General features: G+C 33.3%; 1 protein-coding gene across 1 annotated transcript in view; it reads left to right on the plus strand.

Annotated features, from left to right (window-relative positions):
- LOC105152046 (interleukin-1 receptor accessory protein-like 1) overlaps window positions 1-25,100 on the plus strand; it is a 242,216-nt gene that overhangs the window by 203,976 nt on the left and 13,140 nt on the right. The window contains exons 4-6 of the mRNA XM_011066072.2: window positions 13,627-13,760; window positions 16,105-16,269; window positions 22,770-22,907. Coding sequence (XP_011064374.1) covers window positions 13,627-13,760; window positions 16,105-16,269; window positions 22,770-22,907 — 437 coding nt within the window. The remainder of the gene's footprint in view (window positions 1-13,626; window positions 13,761-16,104; window positions 16,270-22,769; window positions 22,908-25,100) is intronic.

A 25,100-nucleotide genomic window follows, 5' to 3' on the forward strand; every position in this document is an offset into this window, starting at 1 on the left:
TAAAATTAGATATTTTATGCGAAGATTGCCAATGAATCACTTAAGTTTTTTTCTTTTCGTAATTGGTATTGATTTGTACATAAACGAACATAGGAAATTGTAGCTTCATGCTTTAGATATCTATAAATTATTATTACATGTTTAATGTGTTTTGCCAACAACAAATTAATTTATTATAAGCTTTCTTGCAATGTGCTGCAAAAGGAATAATTTAGGCAACTGGTCGTACCTGTAGATTTTCTAAATCGTATCACCTTTAAAAGTAATGAATTTATGAGTTGAAATAATTAAAAATATAAGATTGATAAAAGAAATTATTAACTGTAACTTATTTTATTAATAATTTATTGAAAGAATTAAATATTTAATAATTAATAAATAATAATAATTAAAGATAAAGAAATAAATCTGTCTTGAATTAATTTTTGTAACTGATATATTTTTATTTATAGCAATTATTATTATTTTATTATTATTAATTATTGGTATTATTAATATAATTTATTACAGTAAAATTTGTGGGGGGAGGGGATTTAGGAATTTGTGATAGATTTTATAAAAATATCAATTTAATCTGTGTCAACTGCAAACACATATCTATACTATGTATGTATATACAATGTAAAATAAATTTTACAATAAACTTTCTTTTATGAAAATGTAAAAATTCAAAATAAAATTGCATGATTACATTATTATCAATTCAATTGATCGAACATTAACATCCGTTCCAAATTTTTTAAAGTGTCGTTAATGTACGTAACGAACAACCAATTAAATTTTTATCTGCATTGCTCATTTATTTTACATATTTTTGTTATTAAATATTGTTTATATTAAATAAAAATATAAAATATCAATGAGATATATTTTAGGCGACCGACCTGTGTTCAGCAACTCTCCTCTATCTAATTGTTATGCTATACACTACAGTTTTAGAAAATGCAGGATATTTCCGGATTAAATCAAACTTAAAATATGAATTTAGGACTTTAAAACAAACAAAATTTGCTCTAGAAATTTGCCTACAAATATTTCATTTAAAAGAGAACAAACCTATTGACTTAAAATAAATTACAGAATTATATCACTATTAAATATCAAAGGAATCTCGGTAACCCAATTCCTTGAGTTAAATAACATTTTGTTGTTTTTAATCTCCATGTGTGTCAAAATGTAAATCAATCCATTTTCGTAGTTAGTTTTAAAGTAAACAACGTCTATATTAATATATACGCTTAAATAATAAACTAAGTTTGAGTCACATTTAATACATTCTCTTAAATTGTTTAATTTCACTTTGTTTTAGTTAAATTAACTACATATTGAATAGGAGCGGTGACGATTTATAGAAATAATTAAATAACTCAAATTATGGGTATAATTTGACATTATTGATTTAACAGCATTGTAAGAATAAATTATGTCGAAATATCTCTAGATTTGTTTTGAAGATTGAAGATTATTTATAGGTTTCCATTTGCATTGTAAAGCTCCTTTCATTTGGACAGATGCACAATATTAATAACCCACATATTCTCTCATCGATAGATGCAATGCTTAATTGTCTCAGGACTGTGGTCATCATTTTGAACAAAATATTTAATAATTAAAATTTGGTCATTGTAAAGCAATAAAGGGAATCGATATTATTCATTCTTGTAATTTCTGTAAGTTAAGAAGTCAATATCTCTTAAACGAAATGTTTTCGAGCAAACTTCCAGAGAAAAATTTTGTTTGCATTGAGATCTTAAATTCATATTTTAAGTTTGATGGTTTAATTCGGGAACACTCTGTAGAATGTCGTCACATCGCTATTATATTCTACTCGTGCATTCTTTTACCTATTTTATCGCAACATAACATGAGGTTTTATCAAATGTTACATTAACGCAAGCGCCCATGTGAGAGAGAGAGAAAAATCTAGAATTTAATTCTTGCTTGTTGTTGAATATTGTTTAAACTATTACATTGAGTACAAAACTCATTGTCTACCTACTAAACAAAATTAACAAAAATTATGTTGCATCAACATTTTTGTACCGTTGCGTTATAATCATGCGACGTTTTGCGTTTTGCATAAATGTTTTGTAACATCCCAGAAATCAGAAATGTCCTAAGTCGGTTACCTTATATATGCAACGTCATATTTGCAACGTTTTTGCGACATTTGTAAAACTTGCCAACAATGTTAGGAATGTTACAGAAACATTACTTTAGTAATGTTCCACAAATGTTTTTTTTTTGCAACGTCCCAGGAACAAGAAATGATCCGCTTGATTTATGTTTATTTTACAACTTGAATTGTAACATTTTGTAACGTAAATTTGGACAATTTCAACTTTTAAGGTAATGTTTAAGGTAATCTTAAAACTTACTAAGAGGGATATAAAAGAAAGTTTTTCTTCAAGATGATGTTGTAAAATAATTTTGAAGAAGAGAAAATTTAATTTTGAGAGAGAGAGAGAGAGAGAGAGATTTCGCACAGAATCTCACACGAGAATATCGTTGCATGAAGAATACAATTCGCGCGATGTAATCGCGAACAATTCGTCCGGTTCGCGTCGCGTCACGTCAGCGAGGAAGTAATCCGCATTGCATTCCGATTTGCATTCGAATGCAATCTGCGTTAATAGAGCCGCGTCGCGCCACCGGGGTCGAGTAATTCATCTCTATCTGCGGTCCAGGATAAGACAAGATTTATGGGAGCGAGTGGCCGTCGATTCGGCCATATCTACTCACGGCAGTCGGTAATTCGGTCTATCACTGGACCCCGTCGTCGTCTCTTGAGCTTTGCGAAAGAGTAAAGAGATGGGAGAGAAGGAAAGCGAGACCCTTTTTAGGTAGATTGATGGAATAAGTTTATTTATTCCGGAATCGATAGCCCGACCGGAACACGCAGCGCGACAGACGATATAAGAGGAGCTGAGTACAAACGGGCGGAGATTATTGCGAAAAATGGAGAGCTTATTTTTCCGAGCGAGCTTATTTTTCCACCATGAAAATGGAGATTACGCGTTATAAAGCGCTGCGGGAGAGCTTTGTGTAACGCGTATAATCTACATCTTTTTTATTAAATGCTGGATCTAAGACGACTTATTTGCGGAAATAGGTTTTTCCGATTCGTACTTGATAAAACTGGGATATAATAGACAAAGAACAATGGTAATATGTAATACTGTAATACAACGCATAATAAAATTATAAGGATAAAATTTGTAGAGGGATATATCGGCGATATTCTCAATAATAACTGAATATAAGAATGGTAGAGTTTTTATGCCTCCATATCTCTATAGCTTTTTTTTTATTTTAACACCTTTGTATTCTTCCGATTGACTCAGATATGTTTTTGTGATTTTCTTGACCGATGTTTCTAATTTTATATTACAGCATTTGTTTGTTTTTAATCTGCGGATTTTATGATTTAAAAAAGTGCAGGTTATTACATTAAAATATGAAATGTACATCCGCAGGTTAAGAATATCGTAAAATCTGAGTCAAAAATCAAAGATAAAATAAGAGACCAAAATATCAGTACCATTCAGACCTTGAAAATAATTTTGCAGGAATCTTGATCATGAGCAAAATGTTTGATATTCTAGCAACCAATTTTATTGCCCTACCTAATTGTTTTGATAGTCCAGCAAAATTATTTTTTCGATCTAGCTAAATGTTTAGATTCTTCAGCAAAATTGCTCTTTCATTGCAAATATATTTTCCTTTTCTATATTACACGATATATTATTTGTGTGTTTCGGTTCAACTTCGAACCATCTTCGACGATAAATAAATGTGGGGAAACCGTTAAGGAATGTTGTTCTTTCAATGTGATTAATCATTAAATTGAGCACTATTTATCGCTGAATCATCAGATTCGTAGTTTATTCTTTAGCTTTCGTTTACGCTTCGTTCGATGTTCGATCTGCAGTTTTACATCGACATTGACCATATCCCGATGATAAGACATTCGGCGACGCATGTGAGCGAGGGTATTTAATTAATCAAGACGTCGAACACCGGTCCCGTGAGAGGAAGGGAACACGCGCCGGTTGTTCGAGAGTTTAATTAAAACTCTGCCAGCGTACATCGAACTCGACAATGGGCTTAATGCCGAGTCCCGGTCAAATAAAAAAGAGGAAAACGTAGGCAAGTGAAGTAAAGCACGTGCGACGAAACGGCAGCTCGAGTAGCGATGGGATTGAGATAGGCGGCTCAGGCAAATCAGAAAATAAACAATCACTAACGAGTAAATATTCAATACATATGTATTTGTGTTCTCACAAAAAATAATACGATTTTTTAATTTTATAAATTTATTTTTGAATATACATATTACAATACATTGTATTACACTGCATTGCATTGTATTATATTGCATTAAAATTAAATCAAGCAAAGATAATTTACATTAATAGTTATTATTGTATAAAATAATTTAATTTAAAAATAAATAAAAGAAATTTAGAGTCGAATTTTCATTTAGATAATAATAAATGCATACAATTTAAAAAAGTATTTTTATCGTATTACAACGTCTCTTTATTAAAATTTAAAAAATTATTCAAATGTTGTTTTAAATTACATTTATTGTCTAAATGAAAATTATATTCTGTCTAATTGATTAAAAATCCATAAACAGAAAGAACGATTTTTTGCTAAATTTTTAAATACTTCTGCAAAATCATTCTTTTCGTGTATATTAATTTTCAAAGTGTAAAGACCTGACAAAAACAGAGAACTTCCGAAATTTAATTTCGGATTTTCTCATGCAAATCTCGAATTTGTCTTTAGATAGGATAGATAGGAGATACAAATTATTAATATCTTTTCTGTATTAATATCTTTTCTGTGTCTTGCGATTTCGCGGTTGGAATTCGTTATTCGTTTCGTATTGTCGCTATCCCCCTCTCTTTGTCAATTCTTCTCCATCCCGCCGCTGTTCGTAGATTACGCTCGTCGAACGAAACTATTTTTCTCTTCAATAGGACGAGATTATCGATTGCTCGCAGCGAAAGCGCTGCGTAATCCGCCCCGAGGGGGGAGGAAAAAAGCTCGCAAGCAGCGCGAAATTCGACGCGTTAATGGCTGGAATAGGGTCAGAAAAGAGCGAAGGGAAGAGACAAAACGCGAGAGCGACGAAAAACGGGAGAGGCATTAACCTGTGATTCGTTATTTCGGGAAAAACAGCACAATCACAGCGGCGATTTCTGGACACGCGACGAAAAAGTCGACCGAACGATCGAGGATAGAAAGAATCACGGCGAATCCCAATGATTTGATTACTTCAGGGAAAAAGGGAAAAAGCTTAATCCAGTAAATTCATTGCATTGAGTCTCTCGGCTTAATTAAATAATGTTAACCAGAAGTTACGTTAAAGATTAGCTACGTCGGATCGATGAAGAAATTGGAAATAGACGCGAGAAAATAAGAAAGCGTATAAAATGTGATGAAATCAACGAATTAAAATAGGAACTAAATATCTCGTCGGTCTGATTGTCTTTTCGGCATTGTTTTATCAATGTTCATTTAAACTCCGGCGAATAATCTCGCGATTGAACGTCGCTTAACTTCTTATTCGCCCGCAATCGATATTGATTCCTTTAATTCAAACTATTTCTAACAAATGAACGAAAATCAAGTATTTCGTTCTCAATTTTATTTGATCTAACTGGCTGATGAATCAAGAATTTTCAAAGAATTTTCATTAAATTCCCGAAGAAATACGTAAAAAGATCTCAAAAATAGAATTTACTACGATTATAATCGCGAATAGATTCGAATGTTTAAAGAATTATGCAACAGGTTACATCCCAATGCATTATGTCAAGCTCAACTTGACTTTTTTTTCCTTTCAATAAAACGATGGAATTACGTAATAATGTATTTGTTACACTGAGAAAAGAATCTGGTATAATAGCTAGTAAATGTTGAGTGAAATAATTTGAATAAAATATTTGGCTAGTATAATCAAAAAATTAATATTACTTTTCAAATTTATAGTAATTATTACCAAATGATTGATTATATTATTTTGGATATGTGTGTTTGGTAATATCTATTGCATTGAAAATTTGTCCTAAATTTAGCACGTGTCTCATACGATCCAATCCAAATTTATGTGCTAATTTAATACAAGATGAACCCTCAGAGAAAAATTTCTTCGACTCAAAGGAATGTTTGTTTGCTATACAGTTAAAGGAAAAATTTCATTAATTTGAACATTTTTTGAAATCAAATAAAAAAATTGATTTAATTTAAAAAAATGGTGTTTAAATCAAATAAATAATGTACAAATAAAAAAAATTTTTTCTTTTATAGCAAAGAAACATTTCTTTGAATCGAAGAAACTTTTTTCTGGGTGATAATACTAATACAATTTGGAAGTAAACTTTTGTAATAGAATTAACATTTACGATATATTAAATTAACACATATTTCGTTCATTCATCGTTAGAATCTATATTTTAGAAACATATTATTTTTATATTATTTGTTCATCTATTTATAAATTGTGTTATTTTGATATTAAGAAACGTTGAATATCCATTTAGAACACAAAATTATAGTAACATCATCACATTATATAGTCATCATTATTTACTTTTTCTCTCGATGCCCAAATAAACAAATAAATTCGACATAAGACTACGAAGGGTTAAGGAAAAATAAATTCTTACATCGCTAATTTTCTCCTTATGATCCGTCGAATTTTAACAACCAAATGCTTGCGAATCTCATAGTGTTAATCCGCCGAACGTTTAGCTATTCCGGCCCGTAACGATCGATCGGTTTACAATCGCGCGAATTAAATTAACGGCGGCGTTTATCGGCTCGCATTTACCTCCCCTTAGGTGCGAGGGCTTATGGGGATTCAAGCGAGGGAATCGTTAATCGTAGAAATATCGTCGCGTGCCGCGTATCCGCGTGAATAATCGCCCCCGCGGACACGTTAATTCGTCACGCAACGTGGCGCGACGCGATCAATTTACTTTCGCACCTACCACCGCCGCACAAATCGCGCGTGCTTTTCAGTTTCACGTGACGATTCCCCGGTGGACCTGACGCGTCGCTTATTTTTTATTTACGCTTCTTAAAGTGGGCGGAGTACCTCATGGCACGGTATTCCGTTACCGTATTCTGAGAAGTCGCGCTATTCAATTAAGACTGGGTTGTCCCACCCCTTTCGATAAAATTCAACTTGCTCTCTTACTCTCTTATACTTTTTATGCTCTTTTATTCTTTTGTTTAGCCATTAAATAAATTATCATAAACCGAAGATGGAGCAACCCTTAATTACTGCCGCGACTGCATCTGATTACGTTCGGACTACATTTATGCAAAAGGGTTCTCGATCCATGCGATCAAGAAAAAGAGAGGGGGAGGGGGGGGGGGAGAAAATGAAAGATTGTTTTCCATCTGTTCAATCAAAATCAAAATTTTTAATGTGTAACGATTCCCAAATAGAAGTATATCCAGTCACACTCTTATTAGACAGTCTCTGCTGTAAAATTGGTAGGAAATATGTCTCAGAGATGATAATAATTGATGATAATAATTGATAACGATAATAATTAGACGACTTATTAATACTCAGACACGCATTGTGTAAAAGATCTCTTCTGATGTCTTCGAGATATCCTTTAGACATGTAGGTATGTCCCAAAAGGACGTCCTTATGACATTAAAATGTTGAAAACAGAATTCTTATAAAAAATCATTCACTCTGGTTAAGGAATAATTACAGATAATAATTAAGCTACGTACCTAAGGAAAAATCGCAAGAAAACACTCAATCATTTCTACATGTCTCTATTAAACACAAACGAACGTAATCTCAGATATGTCGTTTCGTACTTTCATAGCGTCGATCATTCCTTCAACTACTAGAGACTCATAGCACAATCTTAGATAGATAAGCGAAAACAAAAGATATTCGCTTTACCTAGAGCGTCCATTTTGCCTGAGCTTCCTCTACGTCCCAAAAGGACGTCCTTATGACATTACATTACATTACATGCATATTGTCTGGATACAAAAACGTTATAATAATGAGAGATCGTGTAGTAAATATTCAATTTTTTTCATTTTCTTTTTTACAATAAATATTTTAAAAGTTACGTCGGTTAAGTCACGTTTTTATTGCGAAGACTGTACGTCAAGGCAAACGTGCTGAAATCAAGTACGAATCGAGAACACTATTCAAGAATGAATTTTCTATCAAGTAAAAATATCGTTCCTAATGCACTTGCATCGAACAATCATTGTGACAATTGCATCGACAATTGTCTGTTAATTGCGGGCGACCTGATCTCTAATGGGGAAACTGCACGTGCGACGTTATTACACGATGAGCACGTGCATTACGGAGTAAGGGAAGTTGGGAAAAAGACTATTACGATAACTATCATCATTAATAATTATTATAATGGTATTTATTATATGAGTGATTCATCGTGTAATTATTTGCAACGTTACACACACACACACACACACACACACACATATCAAATAATGTGTAGTATTGATGCAAGATAACATAAGTAATTACATTGTGTATATATAATAGTTATACACATTTATATACAATTATATTATTATAAAACCGTTCTGCTGCTACAGAGAAAGTTTATACAAAAAAAAAACGCGCAATTGGCTTTATTCTTTATGCATACATTGTTACTTTATTCTGTTTAATGGTTCCATTGTTTTCGTAAAAAATAATTTTTAACATCGTAGCTTTTATTTCAATTAAAAATCTGAAATGTGAAATAAACCACTTATGAATACTTACGTAGAGTGTGTCGTTTAATTTCTTGATAACAAGAAACGGATTAAAAATGATTTCGAAATCCGTCACGAACTTTTAATCCATAAAAGATATCCACATTTTTAAATATTATATGAAATAAAATTTGCCTTTACACATAACGATATACTTATCTATCTTTCGTCTTATAACGATTTTAATATTTATACAAATGAATAATCTTCAATATTGTACAATAAGTTCGCTAACATGTTTTCGTAATCATTAAAAAAATTTTTCAAGTAGTTTATTTTTTAGTTCATTGGATCCCTTGGAATATGCCTAATATAAAATTTCAAGTAAATATTTAATAAATTATGTAAATGCTCTAATAAGAACATTTAATTAATTATTTAATAAATTACCTTTTAAATCTTATATTTAAAAATCTTATCTGACCTAATAACCTTATATATTTTCATATTCACGTATTTTCGGTTGCAGCGAAATTCGATTCGATTGGTCGATTAGCATCGAGAGTTCGCGGGAAAGGCCAGTGGTTCGACGTATGATCCCATCAATTGGAATAGTTTTAATCAACTTAACGGGCTGGAATTTATAGAGCGTTCGCAGAAACGGGTCACTTGCGTTAGCCGCGGCACTTTAATCGAATAAAAAGCTACCGCAATACCTAGAACGGATAACCGATGGAGTCTTTACCGCCCCTTTGTCTCGATTGCTCTAAATTACGATTCTGAATCATCCACGTGTCGACGATCGAGATCGTTCACTCGGCTTCGCAAAAATTTCAAAAGTTTCGCGATTTTTTCTTTCTTCTTTATTTTCGAAGCTCTGAGGAATTTACATAAGTAAGTTTCAAAAAGATCGTATATCGCAAATTTATTATAAGTTCATCATAAACGTTAAGTATATTCAAAACGTATTTTGAATCTTAGCAAGTTCAATATTTCAAGATTATTAGATGGAAATAAATTCAATTTGTTTATTATATAATAACATATAAAGTCGCTTCTTCGATCAATTTTATAATATTTTTTAAAAGAAAATAAAAAATTATTTTTAATGCATATTAATGAGTTTCTCTAAAATTTGTAATAATTAAAAAGTATATTTTAAGATTATTATCAAGAAAATATTCTTTATTAAAAATCGTTATTAAAAAAAAAAAAGTAAATTAAGTAATCAATAGAATGATATTTTTTTGAAACTGAGAAAAATATTCTTGTTGTACCACAATAAAGGATACGAACAAAATGTATTCTGAGCATATTAATCAAAAGTTTAATTATCGTAATTGAATTTCTGGTTATCTCGACTAGAATGTTTAATAGATTGAATTATAAGTGTCTGATTTATATCTTTGTGACACAAATTTGAATCTATCAAAATTCTAATTAATGCAATTAAATTTTTTTTCTAGTATACAGATCTAAAAATGGTAATAAAATAAAACTACCATTTTTATTTTTTGATACAATTGTCCTTTATTGCAATATATTTTTAAAACGCACACGATCAATTAGTTTTCTATACCATTAAAGAGTATTTTGAATTTTTGTCTTCAAACTTTAATCATTTGCTACATAAAAGAACGATTTTGCTTGAAATATTTAACAATTTAGCTGGTGGAGATCTGTGAAAATAATTTTGTTAGATCAAAATAATTATGTATAGAATGAGCGATGACTGCAAGATATTTTAATATTTTAGCAATTAGCTTGACCGTACTACATAATTATTTTAGCAAAATTATTTTCAAATTAATATGTAATCTTTTAGATATTTCAACAAAACCATTTTTTCCATGTACAATCCCGACTTCCCTCTAATAAATTTTCTCAAAATTGAAGTTTTATTTGCGTGGAAAAAATGTATTATGATGAAGAAATGGTTTTAACGTTAAATCATATTAAGATAAAAAAATTCAAAATATTTTTTAGTATAAATTAATTTATTATTCTAAAAAAATTATTGAAATAAAAAATAATTATATTGGTCATTATTTTGAAGAATTAAAATTGTTGTTTCATTTTATCACCTTTTATCATCTAAATAATAGACCGGAAATTCTTCTGGACTTTACTATGTGACTCAGTGACGCGTAATTATACAGGATGCGTTCGCCACGTATCCCGGATTCAACGGGTTCGATTCGGCGATCCACAGAATGCGACTCGCCTCACTTTAACGCTATCGATTGTACCGCTCCGTGGATATTGCGGACACGCGATTTATTCGGTAAAGCGCATCTAGCAAATTGCGGAGAAAGCAATACCGGTCGATGTGCACGATCCTCATAAATGTCACCGCGAGCGCGTAAACATCGGACATGAGCGTGTCCCGTTTCCGCTGAATATCGGTTGTGAAGGGAAGGTGATGCGAAACGAAGCAGTTAAAGGATGAAAGGCCGCCGAGTTTTCGGTCGACTCACCTTTTGCAGAATGAACAGATCGGCACAATTGCACAAATTGAGCGGAAATCGAGTTTTAATTAATAAACTATGCACGTACGCGCTGGAATCTGCTTTCAGACCAAAATTCAGGAGAAAAAAATGATGCCGGACTCGTTGTTCTGCGAGAAAATGATGGCGATGAGCAGTGAAAGTTAATATTTTTGAATATCGATGGACTGCATACGTATCTCGTAGCTATCGTTACATACAGAGGTCTGTCGAAAAAAAATGCGGAAGATTTATCTACACGCTGAACTCTCTCTCTCTCTCTCTCTCTCTCTCTCTCTCTCTCTCTCTCTCTCTCTCTCTCGGCGTGAGATTTTTTGAACGTCGAATTTTTGCACCGTAACGCCGTATGGCCTCGTGAGTTGTGGAACGATATTTGGGAGATGTTTCCCAACTTTTCGCGTTTTCACGAATTCGTGGCAGCTCCGAAAAATCGTAGGGTATCTCGTGAAAACTGGAGTATTTTGTGAAAGTTTGAACAATCTGTGTTTCTTTTATTATACGCGAACGTTCCGTGAAAATGAAACCTCATACTTGCACGTAACAGTATCCAGGATTATCTGTTAATTGTCCGACAAATCTAATTAATTCTCTCTCTCTCTCTCTCTCTCTTTTTAATTTATATTATGTTATGTTTAAGTCTTTTGCTGTCGTTCTCATCTGTAATATCTTTCTATTTTTATTTTTATTATCTTTATTATTTTTTTCTGAATTAGGTTCTTAATATTCTATATATTTTTAATTGTTAATTATATTTGTTTTTAGTGCTTAAGAAGTGCTCTAATAAATATCAATTTCTTTTTCTCTCTTTCTTTATCTCATTCTTAATACATCTATACATACATTTATATCTTTATTTTGTTCATTTACATCCTTTTGTATAGCTTTTCTTCTTATATTTATTTTATTTTATTCATGTTTGTTTTTCCGATATCTTCAATTTGCGCTTTTTCTTCTTATTTTACATATATTTTGTTCATATTTTTCTTGTCTTTTCATTTTTATCGTTATAATTTGTATTCTGCAATTCTTAGCTCGTTTTTACAACTTTATCTGTTTTTAAAAACTTGCCTTATAAGGGCACTAATAAACTCTTTATTTCTCTCTCTCTCTCTCTCTCACGAAACACGCCATTTCCATCAGGCACCGTGCTTCTCGCTTTGTCCACCCGTTCATTCCGAAACGCCGAATTATTTGTTTGCCGCATCCATGTTTCGTCTTTGTTGCGCCGCAGGCGAGACTGGCGGACGCGACGGGCTGAATGAATGAAATTACGCGGTGAGAATTAATTGTGCGGGTAAGTCATTGCCGGGCCGACCGTGCTCGTAATTAAATTAGCACGGCGAAATGTTTCGTGCGTTAAACGATTGTGTAACCGGCACGGCTGGCGGGTGGACGGCGGTGAACCTCGCACTCTTTCACGGCTTTCGTTGCACACCGCGAACCATCGAATGAAACGCGAACCTTTGTTTTTTTTTATTCTGCTCTACAGGGAGGGGGTTGTCCATCCGTGCGACAACCGGTCGAAAAAAAAAGAAAGAGTTCCACGCGACACGGAACACACGCGCTTGAATGCATTCCGGATTGCGAAACGCGAATGGGGGAAAAAGCGCAATAATGTCGCGCCTTTTTTCGCACTGTGATATTCATGCGAGATGTAACCGAAGATTTGAAAAATTCAGGTTGTGATCAACATCGGTATGCTCAATTTACGTCGTGCAAACATTTAAACGTCTATGTCGAATTTTGTTTTATTTTTTTTTTTAAATAAATTGAGAAACGACCCACATGCTCTGTTTTTCTTTTCATGTACACTGATAGATTGCCAAGGAGATCCCTGGACTCTTGGAAGAATCGTTAGACCATTAGAATCCTCGGAGATTTGGAGATTCTCTTTTTGTTAAAGTTTAATCCCTCGTGACGGTTTTATTCTTATTGTTAAATATCTTGATAATTAAATTCTACAAGAAATTTTTGAGTTTGATTAAGATTAATTGAAAATCGAGGGCTGGATGTAACGATTTCTTTTAGTGCGAAAATTTTCAGTTTAAAGTTTTGAACAAAAATAACACTCCAGACTCTCGGTATTAAAGTTTTTAAAGTTTTCTGAGTCCGAAGAGACTCGAAGTTTTTAAACAATTGACCAACATTAAGATTAATGGAATACGAAATAAACGTATCAAAATTTCCTTTCAAATTTCTCATATATTGCAGATATCTTTATTATTTTTTCTTATAAAATTTTTACTTTTTTTGGTTTTAATGACTTAAAAATTATTTTTCTTAAAGAAATTCTCTTTTAGAGGTAATATCCTGTTTTCTTCCAAGTTTTCTTTCCATGCAGGACTTGTTATTAAATTCCATTATTAATTGTATTTATTCGCGTTTCTGTTTGCAGGGAGAACGATCAAATAATCGGTTCCTACTTGGAAATCGAGGACGTCACTCTCGAGGATTACGGCGAGTACAAATGCGAAGTCAGCAATGGCGTCGACGAGGAGATCACATTGGCTGCTCACGTGTACCGGCAAGGTCCGAAAAACCATCCGAAATCTCTCGTCAGCTCATCCTTATCATCGTAAAACTATGATTTTGAATGAAAACAGAATACCTAGAATATTTTTACATTGATTTGTTTCATCTCAACATTAATTCAATATTTTATTTTTTGTGTTACATATCATTGAATGTTAATTTTCGAAGTTTTTAATCCAGCAGTCACTATTTTATTTTCGAATTTAATTCTATATCGAAATCCTGAAAGCTTTTCATACGAATCAGATTTGAAATACATCGGATTAAATAATTCAGCTTGTTATTTACCGGCATTGTTAATTATGGCTTGACGCAAAACGCATTCAATCAGTCTGAATGCTTTATTGTTTGCGTATAAAAACAGGTTTGCGTCGGATTCATTTTAATAATTAGTGGAAATGTCCGGAAAACATATCGGCCAACTAGCAAACCACGCGTGCCGGCGATTCACTTTATCGGTTTTAATTATTACACAACAAATTAGTTTCGTGGACAAATTGTTACAACACCACGATAAAATCTTGTTTTTAAATTGGACTCGTTGTCAAATTTAATTTATCATAAAATTTAATATCGCATAAATTTATACTCTATTATTGCTATCTGATATTATTTTAAAAAGAAAGCAATATCTCTTTTATCTTTGTGCGATAGTTTATTTGTATTTTTTTTTATCAAAGTTAAAACATTTTAGGATTAAACCCCTTTATTAGGATTTATTTAACCAAATGTTTCCGATGTTCAAAAATAATTTTAATTTATTTTAATTTGAATATACATATATTTATTTTTTTATTAATTTTAAATTGTCCTTTTATATCAAAATTTATTGATAATTATACAGATTATGAAACTACTTCCGATAATTTTAATATATGTTGTCAAGATCATAATACTGAGTAACTTTGTCTACAACTAGATCTTGATCTCTTATACAGGATTATTAAATTCTTCAAATTCCATAACTTTTCCCTGATTTTCAGATAAAATTTCATAATTTTCCCTCAAGCTTTCAATAATATTTTGAAATTTCTTGAATTTTTGTGATTTGAAAGCTGTCATACTTATATTTTATTAAGAGAGCAATTTAACTTAGCAATGTAAATTACCATTAATGCTGATACTGTTTGCATATTTAATTGTTAAATTGTATTGATAGTATTTCAAAACTGTGTAGAATGCGTGTATAACCTACATATATTGAACTTCTTTAAAGCTAAAAAAATTTTAATTTTTCAGAAAATTTTACAAAATTCTCTGACTTTCTCCTGATTTCCATGACTATTTTCAATTTCCCTAATATTTCTCTGATTTCCCCGATTTCTAGCTTCGTAACAATTTTGTTATCATTTCTGAGATATTTAATATATAATTTTAATAGTAAATCATCAGCTTAGAGGACAAACTCCGATCTCGATCTTAATACGTGTCATTAAGGTTATCATTTGCAATGATTGACTTTTAGACTATTTTAGTTTAGTCAAATTCAAATGTTATTTATTCAAATGTTTCAAATTAATACAATAAATTTCATTACATTTAAAAAGTAAACACAGTAAGTTGTAAATTTATATGAACTTTACTTCGCGTTGTAAAGTGTATGCGTGGACGCAGTGGATCCCACCTTTCCTTCGGGGACGGTAGCTTCGCTACCAAAACCCTAAACACATAGGTTTAGGTTGAACCTCGCCTCGAGTGGAAAGTTGGAAATCCATGTGGAACCTCACTTCGTGTGGGTTTACAATTTTCCACGCGAAATGAGGTTCAACTCACACCTATGTATCTAGTAAATTGGTAATGCAGCCTCCTCTCGTGAAGGAGAACGGAACCCACTGCGTCCATGCATACACTTTATTGATGACACATAAATGACGTCAATTTTATGTAAAGATTAGAGTTTTATATTTATGTTGTTACCATTTTGTAATAAAGTTTTTCTAATGGTACATTTTAGGTTTAATCTACAGAGCGAAGTATTCAAAGAGAGAGAGAGAGAGAATACTAAATGGAGAACTAATAGATTGTTTTCTTGAAAGTCATGAAATTGTGATAAAACTCGAAATTTGCGGATCTGCCTTACATTTTTAATAAATTTTGCATTACAAATTAATTTTATATATAGATATAGTGATAATGAGTAACTAAATGGAGAACTATATTCATTTACCTATTTCTTTTCCTAAAATAAATTCATAAATTTTGTTTTTTATTTAAACATAAAAACTCCAAATTATCTCTTTCGAATCACGTCATCTTCTTTTTATATTTACACACAGTCGTATGTATTTTTATTATTTTGTTTTTTATACAACATCTCGAGATTTCTTTTTTTGATTCACAGAACCACAGTTCGTATTGAGCCTTCCGAATGGGTCTTGGCGGAAGTCTCTTCTACTGGCAGTCCTCGTCCTCGTGCTGTTACTATCAGCTGGCGCATTTTACGCGCGTTGCTGGCTGCCACTTGCACTGTTTTGCAGAGACAAGTTCGGTCGCCTCGAGGAAAGCGGTGAGTTCACAAATCATAAATAACTTCCCCGCCGCGATTCTCCGCCACTCAGCGATTGCAGTAAGAAATTACCCTCGAGCTGAGGATATCTTAGATTTCCGTGGAAATTTGAAGATCGAAGCTTGAAGATTTGTAAATCCCAAAACTCCACTCGTACTTTCCAAGAGTTTAAAGATTCCATAAAGTCAAGGACGTTGGCGTTCAACTTCTCAAACTCGAGCTTGATCCTTTCTTAGCCTCGCGAGAATTCTCATTTTATCCTCGTGAGTATTCTAAAACGCGAGAGCCTTACGATTTAAAAATAAAAATACATTTTCACGGAACAGAGAAATTCACTGACTCGAAATTCCCGAAAATCTTCTAGGAAACGCAAAGGACCAGAATTTAATTTTCTCCATCTAAGATTTTACGTACCATAGACTTACGTTCCCAGGCTTCCCTATAATTTAGAGGTCCTTAAAACGAAATCTCGTTGTCTAAAGACAAAGATACGGCTTGACATAAAATTCGAAGTCGCATGGATCGCAAGGATTTTTCCCTAATCCCAAGACTAAGGGGATCCTGATGGGCCAAAGATCCTCACTCCATCCTCTTTATCCTTTCCTCCGCTGTTTCGCCTTTTTTTTTGCGACTACAAATTCGCCATGGCATGGAGGGAGAAGGGAAGAGAGAAGGTGCTGTCTAGGTAATTATCAGCGACGCTTTTTCGTCCACTTAATTGCGACTCTTAATTACCGTGAAAAGTACCGCCAGGCACCGGCAAGGAAATTAAAGTGGCTGTTCCTTGATCTCTTTTTTTCTGTATTTTCTACCTCCCCTTCGCACGCCGATCGCCATCTTAATCCTTCCGGCTTTCTTTTCTTCTCGTTCTCATTACCGTCTCGTTGTTACCTCAATTTGTTTAAATAATATGCTGATAGCGGCGCGAGCCCCGTGGGAATCCACTCCTAGACGTTCGCACTTCAAGATATCCCTCCAGGTTTCATCCCTTTGTTTCCCCAATTGCATCGTCTCGGGGTCTTATGTATTGCAAATTGAAAGAGGTGAGTTTTTTATGGAATTGCTTATCTTAAAAGTGCACGAGACCCGGGAGGATAATCTTGTAGGTGAGAAAACGCAATGGCCTTTGTTTCGCAGCTATATAATTTCAGCGTGCCGTCTCTGGCACACATTCACATACATCAACAGAATGAGAATAAGAAATGAAATCATAATAACGAATTCATAATAGTAAAAATTCGTCTAAAGACAAAAGTAGGAGAGAATTGAAAATCCTAATTCTGGAAAATCGAATTACAGCTGTTGATTTTTCTCGTTGGTAATCTTAAGGTCGTAGAATTTTAGATTTCATGGAGTTACGAAGTCGTGATTCCGAAGCATTCTGATTTTTTTTCAAAGCAATGAGAATTCCACGAGACAAGAAATCCGGGATCGAGGATTTTCCAAGAAAAATCTTTCGAAAGTAGAAAATTCCGCCGAATTCTAATCCTTTTAAAAGCAAGGAAGGGAACAGGAGAAGATGGGAGGAAAAGGAAAATTTTCACAGGCACACAAGACGATGGCGATGTCGTTTTATTCCTGTAAGGACATTCTCCAGCAGAAAAGCTCGCGTAAATAGGAGCCTCGATCTAGTTGAGGCTTAATGAGCTGCGTCCTCTCGTTTTTTTCTCCTTTTTTTTCCGTGCCTTCCTTCTCCTTTTTGCTCACCTAACCGATCGCACTTTAATTCTTCCCGCCCTTTCGCAATTTACTTAAGTAACGCTAATTCCGCCGGGGGCAGGAACTTTCAAAGGATTTTACGCGGTCTCTTCTCTCTCTCTCTCTCTCTCTCTCTCTCTCTCTCTCTCTCTCTCTCTCGTGCCGCCGTTACCAGGGCACTTCAATATTTCAGACACGCTGTAATATGAACGGTAAAACGATGTAACTCGTTACACCGAGGTTCTCTCTTTGCATATTACGTTTAACAATTATGGTGGGATTATTACTAGCGTTTAACCGTGCCTCACGATTAAAAATGATGGAGGTGGAGAATTAGTTCCTGTCCTTTAAGATTGAAAACAGTAGGAATAAACACGTAAAAACGTATTTATTCACTGAAGAAATATATAATAAAGCTCGTTTAAATTCTGCAGTTATGATAAAATGTTACATTACCACGTATATATCATTCAAAATTTATGGGGAAAAAAATGTTTAACAATTTTCAGAATTTCAATGGCGAAATTGAATGTCACAAGGGACTTCTTTCTTTGTATATTAGTTTAACAATTATGATAGGATTGTTACTGACTTTAATCATGCTTTAAAAATAATGAGATAGATGAGATTTACTTCTTGTCGTTCCAGAATAAAAGCAATAAGGATAAATGTGCATAATACAAGAAGGACAGTTTGGCTGAAGTATCTAAAAATTTAGTTAGATACAGAATCTGAAAATAATTTCATCGAATTATTAAAATAATTAATATTCGACGGTAATATTCGATTGCTAAAATATTAAAATTTTTTGCAACGTTATTCAACGTTATGCTTGAGTTTTTTTACATAATTAATTTGATGGTTCAATAAAATTATTTTCAGATCTGTTATATTCATCTAAATTTTTCGATACTTTTGCAAAATAGTTCTTTCCATGCAGAAACGTATTTATTCGTAGAGAGAATGTCTATAATGCGTCCAAATTCTGCACCAGTTATGATAAAATGGCATTTATTATTTTAAATTTCTAGAAACAAATTTTTAATACAGTTTTCAGAATTCCGAGGAAATTACTTGTGGAAAAATCGAGAAGTCTCCCAAGAGAAGACTTTTGTCTTTGCATATTAGTTTAACAATTGCAATAGGATTATTACTGACATTTAATCATGTTTTAATTAAAAATAATGAGGTAGAAGAGATTCAATCTCTGTTTTTTCAACGTGAAAATAGTAGGAAGAAATGCATGGAAACGTATTTAATCACGGAGAGAATATATAGTGCGTCAAATTCTGTCAGTTATAATAAAATGTTTTATTAATCATTTGTTCTTATATCATTTGAAATTTATGGAAAATATTTTTCACAGTTTTTAGAACTCTGGGCTGAAAAAATCGAGTCTTGCAAGGATTTCCCTCCTTTGATATTAGTTCGATTATGATAGAATTATTATTGACGCCTAATGATGCTTCACAATTAAAAATGAGATAAAAAATATTGAGACTTTGTCCTTTTAGTTAATAAACAAAAATAAATACGTAAAAGTATATTTATTCACAGAGGAATAGACATTTAAAGCATGTTTTAGATATTCTTATAAAATTCTGATAAAATTCCATTATGATGAAATATTAATTACATCGCTACACATTGCTGTAAATTCGTGGAAAAAATTTTATAGTTTTTAGAATCTCCAACTATATCTTTAGAAAAATCAAAGTTTCACGAAAATTCTCGTTTGTTTTTTTCATTTTACAAATTAAATTTACAAATTTGTTGAGCTTTTTTCCTACAAAGTTCTCATTCTGCCCGGATTTTCTTCGGTTTCCACTCTCTAGAATTTCAAATAAACGTCACAGAATAGAGGCAACTGAAAAACGCGTTCCGACCTAAATCTTCGAGACAGTTTCTCCCGCTCGACGTCGTTTATCCTCACGCGCCGACGAAGAGAGCAGCGTCGTCGCCGAGCTGTAGCGTCGCGTCGGGCCCAATTACGGCCAGGCCGGCAATTTGCGGCATTAGCCATGCAACGAGATATCATTAGCCGGCCGGCTGCTCCGCGGTCGGTCCGACATAGATGATACCGTCGTGCCGAGGATCTCGCCGGCCAACCCGGAGAAAACGAGCACGCCGTCGCGGATCGCGCTAATGGCGACGGGCGACGTCTCGCGCGCTGCGCGTTCTGAGAATCCGCCGGTAATCGTTGTAATTTTCTCTCTCCGCGTCCCCGTATAAGGCGGCGATGTCGTGGGACATTTGTTCGTTCGTGAGAAATCGAGCACAACAACGCGACGTTTCCGTCGGCTGGGATACTTTCACGCAGAGAGGAAGGGAGGGGCCTCTTTGATTCGATTGGTACCGACTGTAAGAAAAGTATGTACAATTATATGGACAAATGCAAAAATCACACGATTTAGAACGGAAATGTTAGATATACATAAAAAGAACGGGTTTGCTGAAAATAATTTTATTAGACTATCGAAATAATTATGTAGGACACTCAAACTGGTTAGAATGTCAAAACTTTTTGCTCATTATACTTGAACTTCCTACATAATTATTTTGAGTTATTTTCAATAAGTTATTTTCAGATTTGTATCCAACGAAATTTTTAGATACTTCAGCAATATTTTTCTGTGTATGTTTCCATAAAATTTATTTAATTGTCGATTTTTACAAATGCCTTGAATAATTTAATTCAGAAAAGCAACTAGTAAAATAATAATTATAAATGTCTCCTTGTGATAAATTGTCTCGAATTGTCTCGATCCATTTTAATATTATATTAAAAAAATAAGTAAAAAAGAGACGATACAATTCTATATGAAGGAAAAAAAAAGCTAAAAGTGACTTTGAAAATAATTTGTAAAAAGATACACCATAATCAATATGAATATCCGTATCGAATTATTTATGGTGACGAAAAAAACTGTATGATCCCGCTAGCGGGATGAATATTTGAGGACGAAATTTAACTGTTAAATATTTGTTGCGTTTTAAATTTAGATTTTTAAGCTGCACTTCTGAATTACTCGAAAAACTTGATTATCTCGTGATGAAATATCGTATAATCGTATTATTGTTGAATATCAAAAAGAGTCCCGCTAATTTCTTAAACGTGCAAATTCTTCCATCATTAATTACGAAAATTAACGTTACGTTAATTTTTCTTAACTTAACCAAATTTTATTAGTGCGACATTTAGCAATTATTTAAACGATTTCGGTCTTACAATTGTCGTCGTGGCTTTTATAATAGCGTCCGCTATTTCAAGACCTCTATATTCCGCGAATGTGCGATCCGATAAATAAACGTTAAAATTACGGTAAAACTAAAAGGCGATGTCATAACCGATTTCCTTAACCGCCGTCGCTCTCCTCTCGCGGCCATCATATAAGCGACGTCGCCATTATGGCACACATTATTTACCTCTATGGGACATTTTGTGCGCATAATGGCACACGGGCGATAATAACGATTTAATCTATTTCTCGAGTGAACGGTTACGCGCTGTTCCAGACTACGCGGGAATAAATTTCGAGTAAACGGAAGCGATAATGCGCGAATTATTACACCCTCCTTCAACCCCCTATCTCTCGCCTCATCATCCTGTTCTACTTAAACTCGTTCTCGGATCGCACGGCTCGCGGAGGTGCGCCAAATTTCTGTTTTATATTCATAAGAGACGCAAATCTTCCCCCCCCTCGGGAAGTTCAGTTCGCGTCCCCTTATCGAAAAGCTATTTAATCTGCCCCGAAGTTTGTCCGATCTGCGCTAAAACCCATCGGTGGATCTGTCTTTCTGAAATTGTCCCATCGGATTTGGAAGATTCCGATGATCGATCGAGGATCAAACATCGATCTAAAGATTTCAATATTTGTTGCACATATCTTGTGTTTTTCCGAGAGGTTTGTTAACTCAATCCTCAAACCTGTGAAAGAACTCGAACAGCAGAGAATTCTTATGAATTATCTTCTTATGAAATTGAAAAAGAAATCTAGTTATAGTTACCAAATATTAAGTGAAATAGTTAGTTTCTAATTTTTTAACTAAATGTTAAGATAACATAAATATTATCTCATGACTCAATATAAGGTAATTAAATATTACTGGTGCTTTCCAACAAGCGACACAGTGTGACACGGTGATCATCTTTGTTTAACATTAGCAAACAATGAGGATGTAACAATTCACTGTGTTACACTATGTCCTCTGTGTCTCTTGCTGGAAAGCACCCAGGTTTGATGATACTAAATATTTGTAAAGGTAAAGTTTAGTTTTATTACCTCAACATTTAGTTGGAACTACTTCACTCAATATTTAGTAGCTATAAATTAAATTTTCAAATTTATCCTATAAACCTACGAAGTATTCCCAGAATGTTATGAATATTATTTACTCTTTTTAATATTTATATAACATTCTAAAAATATTGTGTCTTATATATCTATATATCTACATTTCTAATAAGTTTTGTGTTACAAGTTAATTTTCTGCTAAATATAGTAAATAATATTTGAAACGAAAAAATGTGTCCATTTCCTGAAATAAATTCGCAGATTTTACTTTCAGTTTAATCATACAACCTTCTGTCCTCTTCCTTTGAGATTCTATAATAATTATGTAGAAGAATTAAAGAAAAGGTAAACTGAGAGGTACTGCAAATCATTCTTTCATCTGTCCAAGAACTGAATTAACTGTTACAACCCTGTTTGCTTCTCGTTTGGTTGGTCCGTTTGATTCAGCTTGGCCCAGTTGACAGAGCGAAGAAGCACGAGTAATCACGAAACCACTATGCATTGCAGACGGGAAGGAATGCGACGCCCTGGTGTGCTACCACGAGAAGGACTCGAGTCTAGTGATCGGTATTGTGATACCCACGCTGGAGTCTAGGCATCGGTACAAGTGCGCGGCGCTGGAGTTGTCTCAGCTGAATCACAATTGTAAGTACTCACGGCCAGTACTAGCGTTAATTAGCAACGACGACCCCTGTCTCTCGCTGGATAATTACGTAGTCACAGCGACAGCTACGGTATACCCGCGGAATACGAGAGTACCACTTCGGAAAGGTACCTCCTTTCCCCTCAATCCCTCGAGTTATTTCTCAATTTTTTTCCTCAACTATATTCGTGACATCTTCAAGGATATTAGAAAAAAGTTTTACGGAAAGGACGGTTTTTCTGATGTATTTAAAAATCAACTAATAAAAGATTCAATTCATTTAAAAATTAAAATAACAAAGATAAAAAAAATAAAGAGTTACGAGCCAAAGCAAGATCTTAAGGTTGCATTAAAATAATAAACAGATGTAAATACTTTATATTTGTTTATTATTGTAATTTATTTTAATTTCTAAAAATTTAGGTAAATACAAATCTGAAAATAATTTTGTTTGACCATCATCGTAATTATCCAGGATACTCAAACTTATGGTTAGAACGTCGAAACTTTTTGTAGTAACTTATTGCTTGAGATTCCTGTATAATTATTTTCATGATCCAACAAATTTATTTTCAGATCTGTATTTAGCTCTCAGATCTGTATCTAATTTTTTAGATATTTAATCAATATTTTGATGATATAACAAATTAATTTTTAGATCTGTATTTAGCTAAATTTTAGTAAACTCGTAAATACTTCAGTAAATTCTTTCATTGTTTCTTTAAATTATTTTATATTTTTCCAAAAAGTCATCTCACTTCTAGAACCGCAGTAAAAAATCGTTCACGCAAAGGTGGTCCGAATCTCTTTCGAATTTTCTCCGCAAACGTTACAAGAAGAAAAAAAAAGATAAAGATAGAGGAAAAAAGGAAGAAACCCAAATTTTGAAATCGAAATTTTGTTTCTATTTTGAACCTTAATTTTAGGATGTATGTAGACTGAAGATTTATAGTTAGGACGTATGTAGACTCTAGAAATTTAAAATAGGTTCTAATTTAATAAATTAAGCTCCTACGTTGAACCTGTAAATGGCAGTTATGGGAAAATTTTCTATTTTTAAGTTCAAAAGAAGTTTTCTAAATAGAAATTGTGGATTAAGTAATATAAAAGCGGTCCTATTTGACTGTTCAAGACAGTATCAAAACAGGTTTATAAGGTTTAATTGAGGGGACGGGCGGAATAAAGGCATAATTCCACTTAGGCCCTTTTTCCGGCAATTAACTTTTTCATGTAATATTGATCATAATAGAGAAGATTTATAATATGTAACTTCTTAAAGACATTACATAAATTCATTTAATATTGTATTTATAATAAAAAAAGTAGCAAGTTATTTTAAGTTTTATTAATATAAATATGTTGTAATTAGGTCTTTATTCCGTTCATCCCCTCAATTGAGGTTGAAAGAGATTCACAGTAGGACTAAAATTTCGACTCGGGTAAGAAAGAATGGAGTGTATGTCGGATGCGTTTCATTCGCGACACCGAGTATGTATAATTCAGTAGCAACGACACGAAAAAGATCCTTATCGTGTTACATAAGGAATGAGGACTCTTTTAAAAACAAAGAACGAAGAGACAGAAAGAAAGGAAAGGGAGAAAAAAGGTAGAAGGAGAAAAACAGGAACATCGTGCGATGGGATTCTCTACGGGGTTTACTTTGCAGCGCATCCCGCGGCGATGCAGCCTACATGCCGCGAATATAAGCGTAAGCAAGGGATACAGATATATATATATATATATGACAGGCTGAGGGGGTGGATATATATTCAACGACAGCGAATGTAGACCATGAATTGCGGTTCGAAATGTAACTTTACGTGGACGCACAGCTTATGAATTAGAGCTAAATAAAAGCAGCCCTTCTCGCTTGGATCACGAGGTGGAAATCGGATTAGCCTTCCGGGATAATACAGCCAAGGGTATTATCGATCGCGGTTTCGTCGAGAGATGAAGCGGAGTTCGAGAGGCGCACATTTTGTGGGCGATTTAATTAAAAATTTGGATATGCAAATTAAGCCAAAAATCGAATATGATATATCATGAGAGGAGGGATGTTATGCGAAAAGGAAATCATCGTTATTTATATAAAATCGAATTAAATTAGATTGTAATATTATTGAATCGCAAAGTACAATAATTATTTCAATATAATTATTTTTTTAATTTAAAAGCATTGTGGAGTTGCAGTTGTC

This window comes from Acromyrmex echinatior, chromosome 17, assembly GCF_024713525.1.
Source record: "Acromyrmex echinatior isolate Ae372 chromosome 17, ASM2471352v2, whole genome shotgun sequence".
NCBI lineage: Eukaryota > Metazoa > Arthropoda > Insecta > Hymenoptera > Formicidae > Acromyrmex > Acromyrmex echinatior.